Source organism: Bos indicus x Bos taurus, chromosome 7 (genome assembly GCF_003369695.1).
Source record: "Bos indicus x Bos taurus breed Angus x Brahman F1 hybrid chromosome 7, Bos_hybrid_MaternalHap_v2.0, whole genome shotgun sequence".
In the NCBI taxonomy this organism is placed as follows: Eukaryota; Metazoa; Chordata; class Mammalia; order Artiodactyla; family Bovidae; genus Bos; species Bos indicus x Bos taurus.
In genome coordinates, this window is record NC_040082.1 from 107,725,643 (window position 1) to 107,744,454 (window position 18,812).

Below are 18,812 nucleotides of genomic sequence, written 5' to 3' on the forward strand. Positions count from 1 at the left end.
AAAAATCTCTTTACCAGATGATTTCCAGCCACACAGTATTCTCTCTAGAACAGGTGTTCTCTCTCTCTCTCTCTTTTTTTTTTTTTTTTTTGAAATTTCAATGGGCTGAAAAATTTCTAAAGTATCCATGTTTGGTTTCTCTTTGTTTAAATACTTCCTTCTTCAATATAACTCTTTTGTCTTACATTTTACCATGAACAAGGAGCTGTCATTCTGCCTTCAATGCTTGACTTACGAATTACCTCAGCTAAAAATACCCAAGTTCACTTGTAAGTTCTGCCTTCCATAAAACTCTGGGACACGCAATTCAGCCAAATCCTTCACTGCTTTATAGAAGGATTGCCTTTCTTCCAGTTTTCAACAACACATTCCCATATGAGGACTCGCCAGGAGCACCTTTAGAATCCATATTTCTACTGGAAATCTCTTCAAGTGATCTAGATTTATCTAACATGCACCTCAGAACTCTCCCAGTTTCCACCCATCACCAGTTCCAAAGAGAATTCCATAATTTTAGGTATTTGTTACAGTAGCAGCCCACTCCTGGCACCAAAATCTAAATGACTTAACAGTATCGTAGTGGCTTAAACCTCAGAAAATGGTTTCCTCCTAGCCCTAGAAGCGGGAAGTCTGAGGTCAGGATGTGGCAGGGCTGGTTTCTCTTGAGACCTCTCTCCTTGGCATGTAGACGGCTGTCTTCTTTCCATGCCCTCACATGGTCATCCCTCTCTGTGCATCTGTGTCATAATATCTTCTTTTTATAAGGAAACCAGTCATGTTGGGTTAGGTTCCACCCCATTGAGCTTGTTCACCTCAGTTACCTCTTCAGATACATCTCCATTCTGTGCCCTGGGGTTAGGGCTCCAACGTATGAATTTTTGAGGGATGTGATTCAGGCCACAGCAGGGTGTAACCAGGATGAGCCGTGATCAGCTGTAACTTGTGAAGCTCGTGCTCTGCCTGGAATTGGGATGGAAGAGTGGACTGCAGGTTGGAGGGCTAGGGGGCAGGGTTAGAAGGCCAAGGCTGGAATCCACTGGGGTCTAAGAGATGTGAGTCAGGAGAGTGGGGTCCAGTGGGGTCAGGACAGGAATGTGTAAGGTGAATGAGGTGGGACCTGGTGAAGGCAGGGAAGGCCTGCAGTGTGCCCAGATGTGGGCAACACGTGATTGATGCCTTACCTGGGATGGGAAGCACAAATGAGGGGTGTCAGTGGGGCATTGGTTGTCATGGCTGGAAGGTGCTTCCTGGCCATTCTCTCAGGAGAGTTGTCTATTGCGTTGTTGCGTGTAAGTTGTGAGCTGGGAGAGCATGGTTTGGACTCTGGGTGTAGATGAGTAGGCCATTAGACAACAGGAAAAGGTATAAGTAGGACAGATGAACTCTGAGAAGAAAAGAGGCCTGGATGGAACCAGTCTCTTGCAACCTGCAACTTAGCAATATGGAGAGGATTGCACTGTCACACATGCTCTGGTCTGCATCATGGCACGTCCTCCACCCATCCTGCATCTACCCCATCCTGAATGCTCAGGTGAGACCCCCAGTCCTTTGTGGGGGTTGATGGCTTCTGTCCATCTAACTCTCTGCAGCCATGCCTGCTCGGTTCATCAAAGAACTGAAGACCAAGGAGGCCACGGAAGGGGCCACAGCCACACTGCACTGTGAGCTGAGCAAGGCGGCCCCCGTGGAGTGGAGGAAGGGGCCTGAGCCCGTCAGAGCCGGGGACAGAGTGATCCAAAGGCAGGAGGGAGCCGTGTGTGAGCTGGCGATCCGTGAGCTGACCGTGGAGGATGCTGGGGAGTACTCGTGTGTGTGCGGGCAGGAGAAGACCTCAGCCACGCTCGCCGTCAGGGGTAAAGACTGCGTGTGACCACGTGGACTGGCATTGGGCGGCTGCCCTTCATCTCTGCTCTCAGTTCCCCTTTCTACCCTGCTAACTTACTGTCCCGTTCCTTTTGCTTCCATAATTATTTTTGTCCGTGTCACATTTGCTGTCTGTTCTGTGGTGCATGTACAGATGAGCACTTTTAAAGTCACAGTCACAGTGTGTGCTGGGCGCAACCCGCGGGTGGTCCGATCCATCTGGGTTTTGTGTCTTCAGTGTACTGCTCATGTCCTGCTGCTTCTGTGTATACACAAAGTGTGATAGTCCTTGTGTCTTTCCGACCATCTCCAGCCCTGCCTGCCAAGTTTGCAAAAGGTTTGGGAAAGGAAGAGGCCATGGAAGGGGCCACAGCCATACTGTGCTGTGAGCTGAGCAAAGCAGCCCCTGTGGAGTGGAGGAAGGGGCCCAAGACCCTCAGAGCTGGAGGCAGAGTGAGCCTGAGGCAGGAGGGAGCCGTGTGTGAGCTGGAGATCCGTGACCTGACTGTGGAGGATGCTGGAGAATATTCATGTGTGTGCGGGCAGGAGAAGACCTCAGCCACACTCGCCGTCAGGGGTAAAGACCATGTGTGGCCAAGCGGAGCTGTGTTTCGGTGTCCAGTTATTGACTCATGGCATCTTGCACTCGTCCCTCCTCATCTCAGCCTTATCCTCTTCCCATAACTTCGTGGATTTCCTTCCTCCTTCCTGGGCTGTTGTGTGAACCACGAGAAACACGCCTCTGAGCTGCTTCCCACCCCTCGTGTCACTGCCGGTTCTATCCTGTGTCCCATTGGCATCTGCGTCTTCCAGTCCATCCTGTCACGTCCTGTCCCCCAGTGACCTCTGGAGGATCGGATGTCCTCCACACCTTCTAACCTCTCCTGCCCTGCCACCAGATACACAGACATGAGGCCTGAGGAGTTTGTGGAAGGGGTCCCAGGCACACTGAACGGACTAGGCTGAGGGGCCACAGTCCAGTGTGTGAGCCTGGGGCACCAGCCTGTGACCTGTGTCTAGTTGGGTGTTGCGTCTTTTCTGTGATGTCCAGGACCTATCTAACCTGTGGGTTCAGAGAGCATTATAGTGTTGGTGTGTTTCTGACCTTTCTAGCTCTTCCCACCAAGTTCACAAAGGGTCTGAAGAAGGAAGAGGCCGTGGAAGGGGCCACAGTCGTGCTGCGCTGTGAGCTGAGCAAGGCGGCCCCCGTGGAGTGGAGGAAGGGGCCCGAGACCCTAAGAGCTGGGGACAGACTGCGGGTGAGGCAGGACGGGGCCGTGTGTGAGCTGGAAATCCATGACCTGACCATGGAGGATGCTGGGGAGTACTCATGCATATGCGGGCAGGAGAAGACCTCAGCCACGCTCGCCGTCAGGGGTAAAGACCGCGTGTGGCCACATGGGCTGGCGTTTGGCGGCTGCCCTTTGTCTCTCTGCTCTCAGTTCCCTTTCCCACCCTGCTAGTTGGCTAGTCTGCTCCTTTTCCTTCCGTAAGTATTTTCTTTGTCTCTGTCGTGATCTCTGTTCCGTGGCACATGTACCGCTGGACCTTTTAAAGTCACAGTCACAGTGTGTGCTGGCACCCCAGCAGGTGGGCCAGGTCCAGTTGGGTTTTGTGTCCCTGTGTACTCTCTGTATCCTGTTGCTTCTGTGAGTTCAGGATGCGTGATATGCTTGTGTCTTTCTGACCACCTGCAGCCCTGCCTGCCAAGTTCACAAAAGGTCTGAAGAAGGAAGAGGCCACAGAAGGGGCCACAGCCATACTGCGCTGTGAGCTGAGCAAGGCGGCCCCCGTGGAGTGGAGGAAGGGGCCCGAGACCCTCAGAGCCGGGGACAGAGTGAGCCTGAGGCAGGAGGGAGCCGTGTGTGAGCTGGAGATCCGTGGCCTGACCGTGGAGGATGCTGGGGAGTACTCGTGCATGTGCGGGCAGGAGAAGACCTCAGCCACAGTCGCCGTCAGGGGTAAAGACCGCGTGTGGCCATGTGGGCTGGCGTTTGGTGGCTGCTGTTGCCTCTCTGCTCTCAGTTCCCTCTCCTGCCCTGTTCACTCACTGCCCGGCTGCTTTTCCTTTCATAACCATTCTGTTCTCCTTGTCACGTTCCCCGTCTGTTCTTCGGCACGTGTACAGGTGGGACCTTTTAAAGTCGCACTCACGGTGTGTGCTGGCAGGCCCAGCACACCTGTGTCCAGTTGGGTGTTGTGTCTTCTGTGTACTCTTCGTTTCCTACTTCATGTGTGTGTACAGAGAGCCTAAGAGTCTTTGTGTCTTTCTGCCCACCTCCAGCCCTGCCTGCCAAGTTCCTGAAGGGTCTCAGGAAGGAGGAGGCCACGGAAGGGGCCACAGCCAAGCTGCGCTGTGAGCTGAGCAAGGCGGCCCCCGTGGAGTGGAGGAAGGGGCCCGAGACCCTCAGAGCCGGGGACAGACTGCGGGTGAGGCAGGACGGGGCCGTGTGTGAGCTGGAGATCCGTGAGCTGACCACGGATGATGCTGGAGAATATTCATGTGTGTGCGGGCAGGAGAAGACCTCAGCCACACTCGCCGTCAGGGGTAAAACCCATGTGTGGCCAGGCGGAGCTGGGTTTGATGTCCAGTCACTGACTTCATGTCGTCTCCCTGCACTCATCCCACCTTCCCTCCTCATCTCAGCATCACCCTCCTCCCGTAACTCCCCAGAACTCATTCCTCTTCCCTGGGCTGTTGCGTGGACCATGAGAAGCCAGCCTCCAAGCTGCTTCCCACCTCTTGTGTCACTGCAGGTTCTGTCCTGTGTCCTGTGGGCATCTGTGTCTTTTCCTCTGTCTTGTCATGTCCTGCTTCCAAAATTCCCCCAAGACTCTGATGCTTGCATCTGTCTTATTGCATTCAGCTTTGCCTGCTGAGTTCATAGGAAGACTGAGAAGCAAGGAGGCCACAGAAGGGGCCACAGTCACGCTGTGCTGTGAGCTGAGCAAGGCGGCCCCCGTGGAGTGGAGGAAGGGGCCCAAGACCCTCAGAGCCGGGGACAGAGTGAGCCTGAGGCAGGAGGGAGCCGTGTGTGAGCTGGAGATCCGTGAGCTGACCGCGGATGATGCTGGAGAATATTCATGTGTGTGCGGGCAGGAGAAGACCTCAGCCACACTCGCCATCAGGGGTAAAGACTGCGTGTGGCCAGGCAGAGCTGGGTTTGGTGTCACTGACTTCATGTCTCCCTGCACTCATCCCACCTTCCCTCCTCATCTCAGCATCACCCTCTTCCCGTAACTCCCCAGAACTCCTTCCTCCTTCCTGGGCTGTTGTGTGGACCGTGAGAAACCAGCCTCTGAGCTGCTTCCCACCTCTCATGTCACTGCACTGCAGGTTCTGTCCTGTGTCCTGTGGGCATCTGTGTCTTTTCCTCTGTCTTGTCATGTCCTGCTTCCAAAATTCCCCCAAGACCGATGCTTGCATCTGTCTTATTGCATTCAGCTTTGCCTGCTGAGTTCATAGGAAGACTGAGAAGCAAGGAGGCCACAGAAGGGGCCACAGTCACGCTGTGCTGTGAGCTGAGCAAGGCGGCCCCCGTGGAGTGGAGGAAGGGATCTGAGACCCTCAGAGCCGGGGACAGAGTGAGCCTGAGGCAGGACGGGGCCGTGTGTGAGCTGGAGATCCGTGAGCTGGTTTCGACAGACGCTGGGGAGTACTCATGTGTGTGCGGGCAGGAGAGGACCTCAGCCTCGCTGACGGTCACGGGTAAGGATGGGCTTGCAGGCTCATCTGGGAGCCTGTGTGTGTGCCCCTGTCTCCTGTGCCCACGTCAGCCCCGGTGGGCACCCGTCTCCTCTGTGTCTTGTGCAGCTCTGTCTGTCGCCCGCGTGCTCACCTGCCAAACTCTCTGTTCAGTGTCCCCATGTCTGGGTTCTGCTCTGCAGTCAGGTGACCTCCGCGGTTAGCCTCATGTGTGGATGGAATTCCCACCTTGTTCCCCTCCCCTGCCTGTCCTAATGCAGTCCACACTTCCCCCATACTCCATAGCCTCTAGTCAGGATCTGGGGGTCGTGGCCCTGCCCTGGGAGTCTAAGCAGATCCCCGCTTTCCCACCTCAGTGGCTGGAGGGACACGGGCTTGCCTGTGGGCTTCCTGGGTGGAAGTCAGCATGCGAATCCCCTGGGTCAGATCCAGGGTCCCTTTTGCAGCCCCCACTGCATTCCCTCCTCTCCCTTAGAGTAGACCCTGGCCCATGACCCTACTCCCACTCTGATCCTCCAGAGGAGCCTGAGGCAGTGGGTCCTGTGGGCGTGAGGCAGGCCTGGTTAAGGCCCTCAGGGGGTCTGACTGGATTTGGGGTGCCAGTCTCCTGTCTGGGTGACTGGGCCTCAGGCTTGGGGCTGGCCTTCCCTCTCCCCTTCACCCCGATCCCCGCTCCGCAGCCCCACAGGTGGTGTTCCGGAAGCCGCTGCAGAGCCTGCAGGCTGAGGAGGGTACCTCGGCCAGCCTGCGGTGTGAGCTTTCCGAGCCTGGGGCCACCGTTGTCTGGAGTAAGGGGGGCCTGGAGGTGCAGGCCGATGGGCGCCGGGAGCCACGGCAGCAGGGCCACGTGGCAGAGCTGGTGCTGAGGGGCCTGCGCCGGGAGGACACGGGAGAGTACACCTGCAGCTGCGGCTCCCAGGCCACTAGCGCCACCCTGTCCGTCACAGGTGGGCGCCCAGCGGCCCCACACATGGGGGGTGACCCTGGCTCCCACGGGGTGGGCAGGCCTGGGGTGACGCCCCCCGCCCCCTGCCCGCTGCCGTCCCCTGAGAGCTGCGTCCCTGTGGACCCCTGCCCCCATAGCTGCTCCCACCCTCACGTTCTGCCTCCCCCTGTAGCTGCGCCTGTGAGGTTCCTTCGAGAGCTGCAGGCCCAGGAGGTAGACGAGGGCACGACGGCACGCCTGCGCTGTGAGCTGAGCCAGGCGGGCAGCAGTGTGGAGTGGCGCAAGGGTTCCCTGCAGCTCTTCCCGTGTGCCAAGTACCAGATGGTGCTGGAAGGCACAGCCGCTGAGCTGCTGGTGCACGGGGCCGAGCAGGAGGATGCTGGCCTCTACACCTGTGACACGGGCCACGCGCAGAGCACCGCCAGCCTCTCTGTCCGGGGTGAGCCTCTCGCTGGCCCCTGCCCCCGCCCCCCCAGTCCCTGGGCCCCCCTAAAACCAGCAGGCCCCTTGATTATCAGCTCTGAGCGCCCCTCCGTGGTCCACCCCGCCCGCCCTCAGGCCCCTTGCTTAGCAGCTCTGAGCACCCCTCCCTGCTTCCCCCAGCCCCCAGGCCCCTTGCTTAGCAGCTCTGAGAGCCCCTCCCTGCTCCTCCCCAGCCCCCAGGCCTGTATTTAAGACGGAGCTGCAGAGTGCTGAGCAGGAGGTGGGCGGCGTGGCCAGGCTGTGCTGCCAGCTGAGTGATTCCGAGGCTGGGGCCCCCGTGCTCTGGCTCAAGGAGGGTGTGGAGCTGCACATGAGTCCCAAGTATGAGATGCAGCGCCAGGGAGCCACGTGTGAGCTGCTGATCCATGGGCTTGAGGCCAAGGACATGGGCGAGTACAGCTGCATGGTGGGCAGCCAGAAGACCTTGGCCTTCCTCAAAGTCAAAGGTGAGCACCCCCTGCCTCACCCGCTGCCCTCGCAGCTGCCGCGGGGGCACCCCAGCTCCCTCAGCAGCCCCTCTCACCAGCTGCTGTTCCGGGGTGCCTCTCAGGCCTTTGGGGTGCCGGCTTTCTGTGCTCACCTCTGCACTGCTCTGTGCTGGTGTCCCTACAGAAGAGTGTCGCCTGAGGGGATTGTTGCCCCCGCTCACTGCCCTGCCTCCCACCCCCACCCCCCGCCTGCAGGTGGGGCAGCCAGGCCTGGGCCACTCTCTCTGAGCTCCTGTCTGTCCTGAAGATCTCGCTTCCATCATGTCCCAGCCGGGGCAGGGTTGGCCACAGGCTGGGAAGGGGCACGAGCAGCCCCCCACCCCACAGCCGCCTGCTTCCTCCCAGCAGAGGCGCCCCCAGCCCAGCCCCTATCCCCAGGAGCTCAGTGTCATGAGAGGGAGCTGTGTTTGTGAGCACAGTGGGTGCTGAATCCCCCACGGGGCAGGCAGAGGCTGTGGCAGGAGACGAGTGTGAGAGTGCCTGGGAGGCTTCCTGGGGAGGAGTTGGGGTCGGGGACATGGGAGCTTGGCTTGGGTGCTCTGACCTGTCTGGTGAAGGCCCCCTTCACCCACCAGAGCCTGAGGTGACCATCGTGAGGGGCCTGGTTGACACTGAGGTCCAGGCTGATGGGGAAGCAGAGTTCAGCTGCGAGGTGTCACAGGCTGGCGTGGACGTGGAGTGGCGCCTGCAGGGCCTGCCGCTGCAGAGCAACGAGGTGACCGAAGTGGCGGTGCAGGGTGGCCGCACCCACATACTGAGGCTGAAGAGCGTGACCCCGGAGGACGCCGGCACTGTCTCCTTCCACGTGGGCCGCCACACATCCTCTGCCCAACTCACCGTCCGAGGTAGCAGGAGCCGGGCTTCACTGCACTTGGGGGCTGGAACGCCCCCTCAGTTAAGACCTTGTCAGGGGACAGTAATAGATGGCAAGGCTTCCTGCCTTTGAGGGTGGGAGCTGGCGCTGAATGACTGATTCTGGGGTGACCCAAGATGTTGCAGTAGAGCGGCCCCCAGTGTGCCTGTCTTCAGGAGTTGGGGCTGGGATGCTGGGGGCAGGCCCAGGGGCCTGGGAGGTGGCTCTGATGGTGCGGGGAGGGGCATCTCTGACACAGAGGCTGATACCGTGCCTCTACCCCGCCCCCACCCCGTGCAGTTCCTGAGGTGACCATCCTGGAGCCCCTGCAGGACGCTCAGCTCAGCGAGGGCCAGGATGCCCACTTCCGGTGCCGACTGTCGAGGGCTTTGGGCCAGGAGGCCCACTGGGCCCTGGGAGGCGTGCCCCTGCAGGCCAACGAGATGAACGACATCACCGTGGAGCATGGCACACTCCACTCGCTCACCCTGCACAAGGTGGTGTTCCCCAGACCTCCTGTGCCCTGCAGTGCTTCCAGGGGCCTCCCACCTGCTCCCCCAAAAGCTGGGAGAGAGGGAAGGTTCCAACTCCAGTGCAGTTGGGCTGGGGACTTGCAAAGTCGGGGTGGTTGAAATGGCAGTGCCAGCCTGACACGTGCATCTCTGTTCCATCAGGTCACCCTTGAGGACGCTGGAACCATCAGTTTCCAAGTGGGCTCGTGTCGCTCAGAGGCCCAGCTGAAGGTCACAGGTGGGCAGCCCCCTCCTACAGCCAGCCTCCCACTTGTGCATGTCCACGTGTCCCTACTCAAGGGACTGTTGGCAGGTGCTGAGGCCAGGAATCTGGGCCTTCCAGCAGTGACCTTGCTGTGGGCTGGCAATTTTGCACCCTTGACCACTAAAGCCACGGGAGGTGGGCTAGTGAAGATAATAAGCTTGAGAAATTCTGGTGTGTGAGGGAGTCCTCACGTAGGATCAGGGCTGTGTGTAGGGGGAAGGTGGGGAGGCTGGTTGCTGGGGACTTGGGCCCTGAGGTCGAGGCAGGGTCTTCTGGGCTTCTACCCTCCGCATAGCTACTCCTGTGATTTAGGTCCCGTGCTCTCATTTATACACACCTGCGTACCTGACAGCTCTCGGATGTTGGTCCAGTAGCTCACCTGTGGCACGTGAATGCTTTGGAAGATGGTGTGCCAGGCATCGGAAATAAGATTTAAGGACCTTCAACTTGTTATACTTTGTCCCCAGAATTGGTCATCTCTGAACGCCTCCCCCTCGCCTGCTGGCCTGCTCCTGGTTTTCGTATTGGTTCCATCCATCTGCCATCTCTTGACCATCAGCCCGTCCACCACTTATCCATTCATCTATCTGCGCATGCATCCATGCATCCATCCATCCCTCCCTCTATTCCATCTGTCCATCCATTTGTCCCGCATCCATTATTCAACGACCCATCCATTCATCCACCACCCATTCTCTATCCATTTATCCAGCCACCATCTGTTATCTATCATGCACGCGTTTATCCACCCGCCATCGTCTATTCATCATTATCCATACATCCATGCACCATCTACCCATCTGTCTACCATCCACCCACCATCAGTCATCAGTCCATCCATCTAACCATCATTCTACTGCCGTCCTTCGTTACGTCCATCTGGCCACCCATCCATATGTCTCCGATCTACCTGTTCATCCACCTATCCATCCACTATCCATTCTTCCATCCATCATCCACCCATTATCTGTCCATCATATGTTTATTATTACCTTGAGAGGGGCCAGATGCAGCTCTGCCCTCAGGGAGCCCCCAGTCTGCTGGGGGAGTAGGGCAGGAAGACAGTGTTCCCTGAGTCCCAGCTGTCCCCACCGTGAGTCTTCATGTGCCAGCTCTGTGGCCTCTAGGGCTGGGGAAGGCTCCAGAGTGCAGCATCCTCAAGCTGGACGCAAGGAGAGGGCCGTATCCTGGGTGTCCTGAGCAGAGCCGGGTGGGAAGGGCCTCGTGTGTCGTCAGAGTGGGCATCTGTGAGGGGCAGCATGGAGCGGGGTTGGGTCTTGCAGGCCCCACTGAGGGTCGTACTTTGGCCCTGCCCGTTTGTGGTGAGCTGGCTCACATGCAGACACGAGCTGTGGCTTCAGACAGAGCTGTGAGCCTAGGGTGGCGAGGATGGGCAGACTCGGGAACCGTGTTGGAGATGGAATAGGGAGCTGGCGGACAGGTTAGGGGTGTGGTTAGATGTGCACACCTGTGAGAACATGGAGTGACTGGTGTGGGCCTGGGACAGGCATGTCGATGTGCACGCCTGGGAGGGACATGGGGTGCTCTGGGGAAGGGCCTGGCTGGGGTGGGTGTGCCAGCACAGAACAGGGTCTGGGAAGCCCCCTGAACTCACACCCTGTGTAGCAGGTCAGGGAAGGATGCCATTCTGCACTAGGGCCCCAGAACCTTAGGCCAGGAGACCTTAGGGGACATCTGGACACATGGCCCTCTGAGGATGGGAGAAGCATCTGCTTCCAAAGCCCCAGGAAGTAGGGCTCACTTCCTTAGCAGATCCCCTCCCTCTCAGAGAGGTGGGCCCCATGACTTCACCTTTCTGTCCTGCCCCAAACCCCTTAAGGATCGCGTCCATGGGACTCGAGGCTTGTCAGTTCTCCCTTACTGAAAAGGGTGTAGATGCGGGACATTGGTCTCCTTTGATGGAGTCAAACATGTCATGAAGGGCGCTGTGGGGTGTAGGGGGGCTGAGATGGCTCTCCACAGACTCACTGTGGGCGGTTTCCTTGTCTCATCCCGTGAGCCCCAGGTTCCAGCTGGCCAGGGTTGATCTCTACACCCCATCCCCAGGCTGCCTCCAGCATGGTGGACCCAGGTTAGCCCCAAATGGTAGACCCTGGTGTGGCCCCACAGACCCAGGGCACCCCATCTCCCCTCCTTTTGCCCTCTTGCACAGAGGCAGCACCGTGCCTGGTACGTGGCTTACAGAATGTGGACGTCTTTGCGGGGGAGGTGGCCACGTTCTCCTGCGAGGTGTCCCGTGCTGGTGGGCCGGAGGCCCACTGGTGGCTGGATGGGACCCTGCTGCAGGACGGCCCCCAGAGTGCCATCTCCGTGCGTGATGGGACCGTCCACTCCCTCACGCTCTCAGGCCTGGGGGTGGCTGACTCAGGCACCGTCACCTACCGAGCAGGGTCCCTGGTCTCCAGGGCCAAGTTGTTGGTCAAAGGTACCAGCCAATGGAACCCTGCCCTGTGCTAGAACTTCTGCTCTGCTGCCCCTGCACGCTTCCTGCGGGCTTCCTGGGTGGGAGTTTGGGGACTGACCCCCAGGATGCAGGGGGCATCTTTCCATGTGTGCCAGGGGTGGGCGCTGTGAGCAGGTAGCAGTCCTAGCTGGTGGATGAGAAAGAAGGTCGGACTCAGCAGTGATGCTGGAGGCCGACCCCGTTCCCACCTGCTCACGGGGCCCTGGGCCTGGCTGCCCACCCAGCTCCCACTCTGTGGCTGCCCCTTCCTCAGGCACGTATCCAGAGAGCAGCCTGGAGGTGACGGCAGCCTTCCCAGCCCCGGGCTTGGCCTGCACTGTCCTTGCTTGTAGTTGCTTCCGCTGCTGTGGGTTTGGTCAGGGTCTTGTGCCCTTCTGGGAGAAAGGTAGCCATTGGAGAGGGTAGCGGACTTCCAGGAAGCTCCCTCAGTGGGTTTGGTCAGGGTCTTGTGCCCTTCTGGGAGAAAGGTAGCCATTGGAGAGGGTAGCGGACTTCCAGGAAGCTCCCTCAGCCCGCTCTCAGTAGCGGTATTGGGCATTCTTGGCACGAGAGCCCAGTGTGGTTTCAACCACTTGGGGCCCAGTTTCTCAACTGGCCTCCTCTGTGCTTTTGCACAGTAAGCGTGGGCACTTGCCCAGATCCCGGGGCAGCCCATTTGTTGAATGGGATGTCAGCAAGTGGAGGTGGGGTGGGCTCCCCGAGGGGGCGGGTGACAAGGCCCCTGGAGAAGGGGTGAGTTGGACTGGGGATGCCCCGTGCCCAGCAGAGCTTTGGATCCTGAACAGGCCCAAGGGCTTTCAGATGTGGGTTTTGTGTCCTGTTGGGGCACCACGTGTCCCGGGCTAGAGAAAGTGGGGGCTCAGAGGGACCAGTGGTAGGGAGGGCCCAGCAGATAGAGACTGAACTAACAGTCTGCTACAAGCGGGGGCCCGTGGGGGCAAGGTTGGCCCCACGCGGAGGGCCCTGGGTCACGGTGCTGGGTCCCCCTTGCCCCACAGCCCTGCTTCTGCTTGCCTCTGAGTCGCTGACGCTGACTGCAGAGGGTGGGTGGGCCGCAGCCGCGCGGCTCCGGCTGACACGTGCCTGGCCTGTCGGCCGACAGATCCCACAGTGGAAGTGGTCAGTGCCATGCGGGACCTGGCAGTGGAGGAGGGCGGCCCGGCCGAGCTCCTCTGCCAGTACTCACGGCCCGTGCAGGCCACGTGGAAGATGGACGAGCATGCGGTGTGTGCGGACGGGCACCGTGTCGTCATAGAGCAGGACTGGACCGTGGCCAGGCTGTCTTTCAGGCCGGCCTTGCCCTGTGACAGCGGCATCTATTCTTGCGAGGCCGCGGGCACCCGCGTGGTGGCCCTGCTGCAAGTGCAAGGTGAGGCCGCCTGGCGGGCAGCCCCGGGCCCAGGACAGCTGCGCTGAGGCCCACGCCAAGCCGTGCTGGCCGAGTGGCAGGCAGTGACAGGATGCGCAAAAGAGGGGCTCCCAGGAAGCAGATCCTAGGCCCTGAGCCCACCCACCCAGACCCCTTCTCGTCCCCAAGCAGTATGATGGATCAGCCGGGAAACACGGGGCAGAGGCTGCTTGAAGGATCTGCATCCCAAACACCCTCTCAGGGAGGGATGGAGGCCGAGGCTGGAAGGTCTGGGGCCTTTGGGAACATAGACTCTGGGGCTGGGTCCTAGAGCAGAGGAGGGCCACTGGGCTGAGCTCCCTGAGTCCTGGATTCAGACCCCAGCGCTGCCCCTTCCTGGGCTGGTCACTCAGAGGACACTCTGAGCCCCACTTCCCCGTTTGCAGCACAGCAGGGATACCCCGTGGGGGACACGGAGCAGCCCCGCAGGGGAGGGGGTGTCATTTGGCCACAGCCACATTAGATTGGGAAAACCTGAAATGTTCCCAGTGGTGAGAGCTGGCAGTTGTCAGGGTCCTTCCAAAACAGGAAGAGCAGGTGGGGCCTGGTCTGGGCCACTGTCCCCCTGAGGTCACTCGGATTCCATTCACAGACTGCTTCAACAGCTACATTGTTAAACACTTTTTGTTTGGCCCCTGGGGGCCCAACAGTGGACAGACAAAGCTCCCTCCCTCCACTGGTGGCTTTGCTGTGGGAGGTGAAGGAACGTGATGGGAGCTGTGGGAAGGAGCTGCAGTGTGAGCTGGTCTGAAGGAGGCAGCTGGGGCGGGGGTTGGGGACATCTGGGGCAGAGCCTTTGGGCCCCAGGCGGGGAGTAGAGAAGGAAATGCAGTAGACGGCAGGAGGGAGGCCTCAGGGGCTCACCTCTGCTCCTGTAAGATCTGGGATTGTGTATAAATAGGAGTTAAGGAGGGTGAGCTCCAGCAGTGACTGTAGGCCCAACCTTCCCCCTCCCCCCACCCCCACCCCAACCATCTCATCGCTGCCGAGAGCAGCCTCAGCCTTGATCTGGCTGGGCACAGCCATCCAAGCACAGCGCGATGTGGGACACATGGATCCCTAAGTCCCTATTGGTTCTGTCAGTTCTGACTCAGGGAATAAAGGAGCCAGGGATGTGGGGGAGTCTGGTCTATGACGTGAGCAGACCTGGGCCAGGAGGGCAGCAAGAGAAGGATGTGGATGGGCGCTGTGGGGCCTCTGCTCTGGGGAGGTCCCTCCCCAGCATCCTGTGCAGCCTTGGGTGCCGTTGTGCTCCGTTCCTGCCCGACTCCACTCGTCACCTTGTTTTGTGTCCTTCGCTCCACTGGCCTGGCTCCCTGCTGCCCCCCACCCATCCCTCTTCATTCCCACCGCAGTGTCCCCTCCAGGTGCTTCTGCTTCCTGGACACCTCCCCTTCCTGGCTCAGTCATGCCCATCCTCAGAGATCTGCCTCCTCCAAGAAGCCCCCCGGAGCTTGAAGGCACCGGTGTTGGTACCAGGGGCCCATCATGGGAATGGGCTCTCGGAGGTGGCAAGCCCTTGGGGCCCAGGTGCTGAGCTGAATCTGGGGTCTGGCATGCCCAGGCCTGACACCCTGGCTTCTGCAGAACATGCATAGCTTCTCGTCACTGACTCCTGGCCTCTGTGTACAGGAGAACTGGAGCAGGCTGAGAATGAGGGCAGAGATATGTCTGGTCTGAGTGAGTGAGGGGAGCAGCCCAGTGGGTCTGTTAGCCCTGGCTGGGGGAGGAAAGGAAGGGAACAGTTTTCCGGAGGCCTGTGCTGCAGCAGACCTGAGAGGCAGAAGCCTCTGTCTGCGTTTGAGCCTGGCCGCAGCCTCGGGTCAGTTTTCAGTCTGAACACTTTTGAGGCTTCTTACCTGTTAGGTGGATCGTACTCTCCTTCCTAACCAAGGCCTGGTGACGGCGTGGGGATGGCCAGGGCCTTAGGGCGTCCCTGTGTGGGGATGGCCAGGGCTTTAGGGCGTCCCTGTGTGGGGATGGCCAGGGCCTTAGGGCGTCCCTGTGTGGCTCCTCCTGGTGGACACCCAGACAACCTCCCCCTGGCCGCATCCTCTGAGGCCCATCGTCCTGAGGGGGGCTCTCCCACACGACTCCTGGGGTGCTGGGTAGGAAAAGCCCTGAGCACACCTTGAGCCACTGTTTTTCTGCAGCCAAGAACACGGTGGTGAGGGGCCTGGAAAACGTGGAGGCGCCCGAGGGCGGCGAGGCGCTGTTCGAGTGCGTCCTGTCCCAGCCGGAGGTGGCCGCCCACACCTGGCTGCTGGACGATGAGCCCGTGCACACCTCTGACAATGCCGAGGTGGTCTACTTCGAGAACGGCCTGCGGCACCTCCTGCTGCTCAAAAACCTGCGGCCACAAGACAGCTGCCGCGTGACCTTCCTGGTGGGGGACATGGTGACGTCTGCCTTCCTCACCGTCAGAGGTCAGACTTGTGGGCTCAGGAGGGCGGTTCTCTGGGGTCCCTCAGCTGATGTCCCCCTGTGGGAGTGTGGGAGAGTAGGGGTGGAGGGGGCTGGTCTGAGACCCCTCCCACAGGATAACCCGCATCAGGGGTGCTGGGGCTGATGCTGGGACCACAACGGTGCGCTTTCTCAGACCTATCCCCCTAAATACTGCACGCTGCCGCGGGGTGGGACGGGGTGCGCTAGAGCCCCTGTGTGAGGACTCGGGACTCTTCACCTCTCTCACCAGATCCCACGCTGCTCGGGCGCAGGGTTGGTGATGAGGCTGGGGACACAGGGCACATGAGCCTCTCAGAGCCCTCCCAGGAGATGTCACCTTGTGGGGGTATGGGGTCTGGGGTCACAGGAGAGGGCCTAGGTTCCTGAGACGCCCCCCTCCCCGTTGGATATTTGGCTGGGGGTCATAGGCAAGGGCTGGGGCAGCAGGGGTCATAGGGACTCCTCCACTGGGCACCTGGCTGCTTGGTGGGGGGTGGAGGGAGCTGGGGGAGCTGGGGCCTCTGGGAAGGGCATTGATTTCTGAGACAGGAGAGCACGGGGTGGAAGTGCTGGGGACGTTGATCTCTGAGGCTGCTCCCAGAGGTGGGAGGAGTGGGAGGCTAGGCGCCCTCCTCTGCTCTGGGTGCCCCCAGGACCCCCCCCCCGGCCCTGTGCTCACACTGCCACCCTACCCCGCCCCACAGGCTGGCGTCTGGAGGTCTTGGAGGCGCCCCAGGATGTGACCGTGCGTGCCGGGGGGCAGGCCAGCTTCAGCTGCACCCTTAGCGAGACGGTGCCCGTGGGCGAGGCGACCTGGTACATAAACGGAGCCTCCGTGCAGCCCGATGACGCGGACTGGACCGTCACGGCCGACGGCAACCACCATGCCCTGCTGCTGCACCGGGCCCAGCCGCAGCACGCCGGCGAGGTCACCTTTGCTGCTCACGATGCTGTCGCCTCTGCGAGGCTCACTGTGCTGGGTGGGTGGCTTGGGCCTGCCTGCCGCAGCTCGGGTCCAGGGCTCTGGGGGAGGTGGGTGGGGGGACGAGGCATTTCCGTTTCAGAAGCTGTTGGGGGCTGTCTGTGGCCCCACACGCAGAGTGAGCTCGGGGCACACGCTCTTCCTGTGACTCCAGTGCACCTTTGCAGCCCCGCAGAAAGACGGGGCTGAGGGGCACAGCTGCTCATAGGACTCAGGGGAGCAGACACCAGCGTGGGCGGGTCTGCGGGTGCAGGCTGCCCGCTGCTGCACTGACCGCCTCCTCCCTGCCCCACAGGCCTCCCCGACCCCCCAGAGGATGCAGAGGTGGTGGGGCGCAGCGGCAGCTCCGTGACGTTGTCCTGGGTGGCCCCCACAAGCGATGGCGGAGGGGGTCTCCGTGGCTACCGGGTGGAGATGAAGGCAGCAGCCACGGGAGAGTGGCAGCTGTGCCACGATCTGGTGCCCGGGCCTGAGTGTGTGGTGGCTGGCCTAGCCCCCGGGGAGACCTACCGCTTCCGCGTGGCTGCAGTGGGCCCGGCGGGCGCTGGGGAGCCCGTTTACCTGCCCCAGATGGTGAAGCTCGGTGAGTGGCTGCCTTAGTCTTGGTTGGCGAGGGTGGGGGTCCAGCTTGCAGCCCTCAAAGCCTCTCTCAGCTGAGGGTCCCCACCCGCACCCTTGCTGACCCTGATCCCTGTTCCCAGCAGAGCCCCTGGAGCCCAGGCCTGCGGCCCCCGCCCCCGAGAGCCGGCAGGTGGCGGCCGGGGAGGACGTGTGTCTGGAGTGCGAGGTGGCCGAGGCGGGTGAGGTCGTCTGGCTGAAGGGGACGGAGCGCGTCCAGCCGAGCGGGCGCTTCCAGCTGCTCCAGCAGGGCCAGCGGCAGATGCTGCTGATCCGGGGCTTCTCCACGGAGGACCAGGGCGAGTACCGCTGCGCCCCTGCACGGGACTCAGCCTCTGGGTCAGCTACTGCTTTCCAGGGTATGTCCCCCGGGGCCCGCTGTGCGGAGGGGAGGAAGGAGCCCTGGGGTGTGGAGTGGGCCAACCCGCTTCCTCACTGGCCCTCTCTTGAGAAACTGCTGGACGGACATCCCTCACATTAAGGACTGAGGCCTGGGGTGGGGAGATGCAGCAATCGGTGTAGCTCAGCCTCCTGTCAGACCCTGGGGAGATGCAACAATCGGTGTGGCTCAGCCTCCTGTCAGACCCATATCACTGACACCTGAGGTCACGTTGTCCCCTGGTCGATGCCCCTCCTTGGTGCCCACTGCTAGCTCCTTGAATCCTTGCTTGCCTGCTGTCTGAGCCCCCTGCACCGGCTCTGCCCCTGGCCTGGGGTTTCCTGTGTGGGAGAATGAGGCCTAGAGAGGGCCGTTCAGAGCCCCTAAAACCTTGTCAAGATTGTGCATCAGAGCTCTCGGGGCCCAGGCAGGCAGCTGCTGCTGCTGCTAAGTCGCTTCAGTCGTGTCCGCCTCTGTGCGACCCCATGGACGGCAGCCCACCAGGCTCCCCTGTCCCTGGGATTCTCCAGGCAAGAACACTAGAGTGGGTTACCATTTCCTTCTCCGATGCATGAAAGTGAAAAGTGAAAGTGAAGTCACTCAGTTGTGTCTGACTCTTCGCGACCCCATGGACTGCAGCCTACCAGGCTCCTCTGTCCATGAGATTTTCCAAGCAAGAGTACTGGAGCAGGCAGGCAGCAGAGGCTTCTAAAGGGAACTGTGGTCAGTAGCCAAGGCTGGCCTGGGGTTGCTGTGCTTGTCTAACTGACCAGTCTCCTGCCCTCCTCAGTGGTGCTGACCCCAGAATCCGGGGAGGAGGTCCCTGCTCAGCCCAGCCTGCCCCCTGAGGCAGCCCAGGAGGGCGACCTACACCTGCTGTGGGAGGCGCTGGCCCGGAAGCGCCGCATGAGCCGCGAGCCCACGCTGGACTCCATCAGCGAGCTGCCCGAGGAGGACGGCCGCCCACAGGGCCCGAGGCAGGAGGCCGAGGAGGCCGTGCCTGACCTCTCAGAGGAGTACTCCACGGCTGACGAGCTGGCGCGCACGGGCGAGGCCGACCTTTCGCACACCAGCTCTGACGACGAGTCCCGTGCAGGCACGCCTTCGCTGGTTTCCTACCTCAAGAAGGCTGGGAGGCCCAGCCCCTCGCCACTGGCCAGCAAGGTGAGTCTGCTTGACCTGCAAGGAGAGGCCCATGCTTCTTAGATTTTTGCCACTCCATCATGCATCCGATACGTGTCATCTATCCACTGTCTGACTATCGGTCCATCCAGCACTCATTTATCCAGTCCTTTTCCCATTCACCATCTGCCCATCTATTGGTCATCCAGCTGCCGATCCAGCTGCGATTCACCTACCCATCCATCCATCCATGTGGC

At 60.6% G+C, this 18,812-nt stretch overlaps 1 protein-coding gene across 50 annotated transcripts in view; it reads left to right on the plus strand.

Moving 5' to 3' along the window:
- OBSCN (obscurin, cytoskeletal calmodulin and titin-interacting RhoGEF) overlaps window positions 1–18,812 on the plus strand; it is a 229,285-nt gene that overhangs the window by 158,505 nt on the left and 51,968 nt on the right. For 35 of the 50 annotated variants that reach the window (XM_027548670.1, XM_027548671.1, XM_027548680.1 and 32 more), the window contains 20 exons: window positions 1,590–1,853; window positions 2,177–2,440; window positions 2,977–3,240; window positions 3,561–3,824; window positions 4,148–4,411; window positions 4,731–4,994; window positions 5,309–5,572; window positions 6,250–6,516; window positions 6,688–6,954; window positions 7,172–7,444; window positions 8,044–8,331; window positions 8,640–8,836; window positions 9,014–9,089; window positions 11,290–11,562; window positions 12,704–12,970; window positions 15,163–15,435; window positions 16,159–16,434; window positions 16,732–17,019; window positions 17,138–17,413; window positions 18,224–18,597. In XM_027548670.1, the coding sequence (XP_027404471.1) occupies window positions 1,590–1,853; window positions 2,177–2,440; window positions 2,977–3,240; window positions 3,561–3,824; window positions 4,148–4,411; window positions 4,731–4,994; window positions 5,309–5,572; window positions 6,250–6,516; window positions 6,688–6,954; window positions 7,172–7,444; window positions 8,044–8,331; window positions 8,640–8,836; window positions 9,014–9,089; window positions 11,290–11,562; window positions 12,704–12,970; window positions 15,163–15,435; window positions 16,159–16,434; window positions 16,732–17,019; window positions 17,138–17,413; window positions 18,224–18,597 (5,243 nt within the window). The remainder of the gene's footprint in view (window positions 1–1,589; window positions 1,854–2,176; window positions 2,441–2,976; window positions 3,241–3,560; window positions 3,825–4,147; window positions 4,412–4,730; window positions 4,995–5,308; window positions 5,573–6,249; window positions 6,517–6,687; window positions 6,955–7,171; window positions 7,445–8,043; window positions 8,332–8,639; window positions 8,837–9,013; window positions 9,090–11,289; window positions 11,563–12,703; window positions 12,971–15,162; window positions 15,436–16,158; window positions 16,435–16,731; window positions 17,020–17,137; window positions 17,414–18,223; window positions 18,598–18,812) is intronic. The other 15 variants (XM_027548706.1, XM_027548714.1, XM_027548717.1 and 12 more) reach the window with 12 other exon arrangements.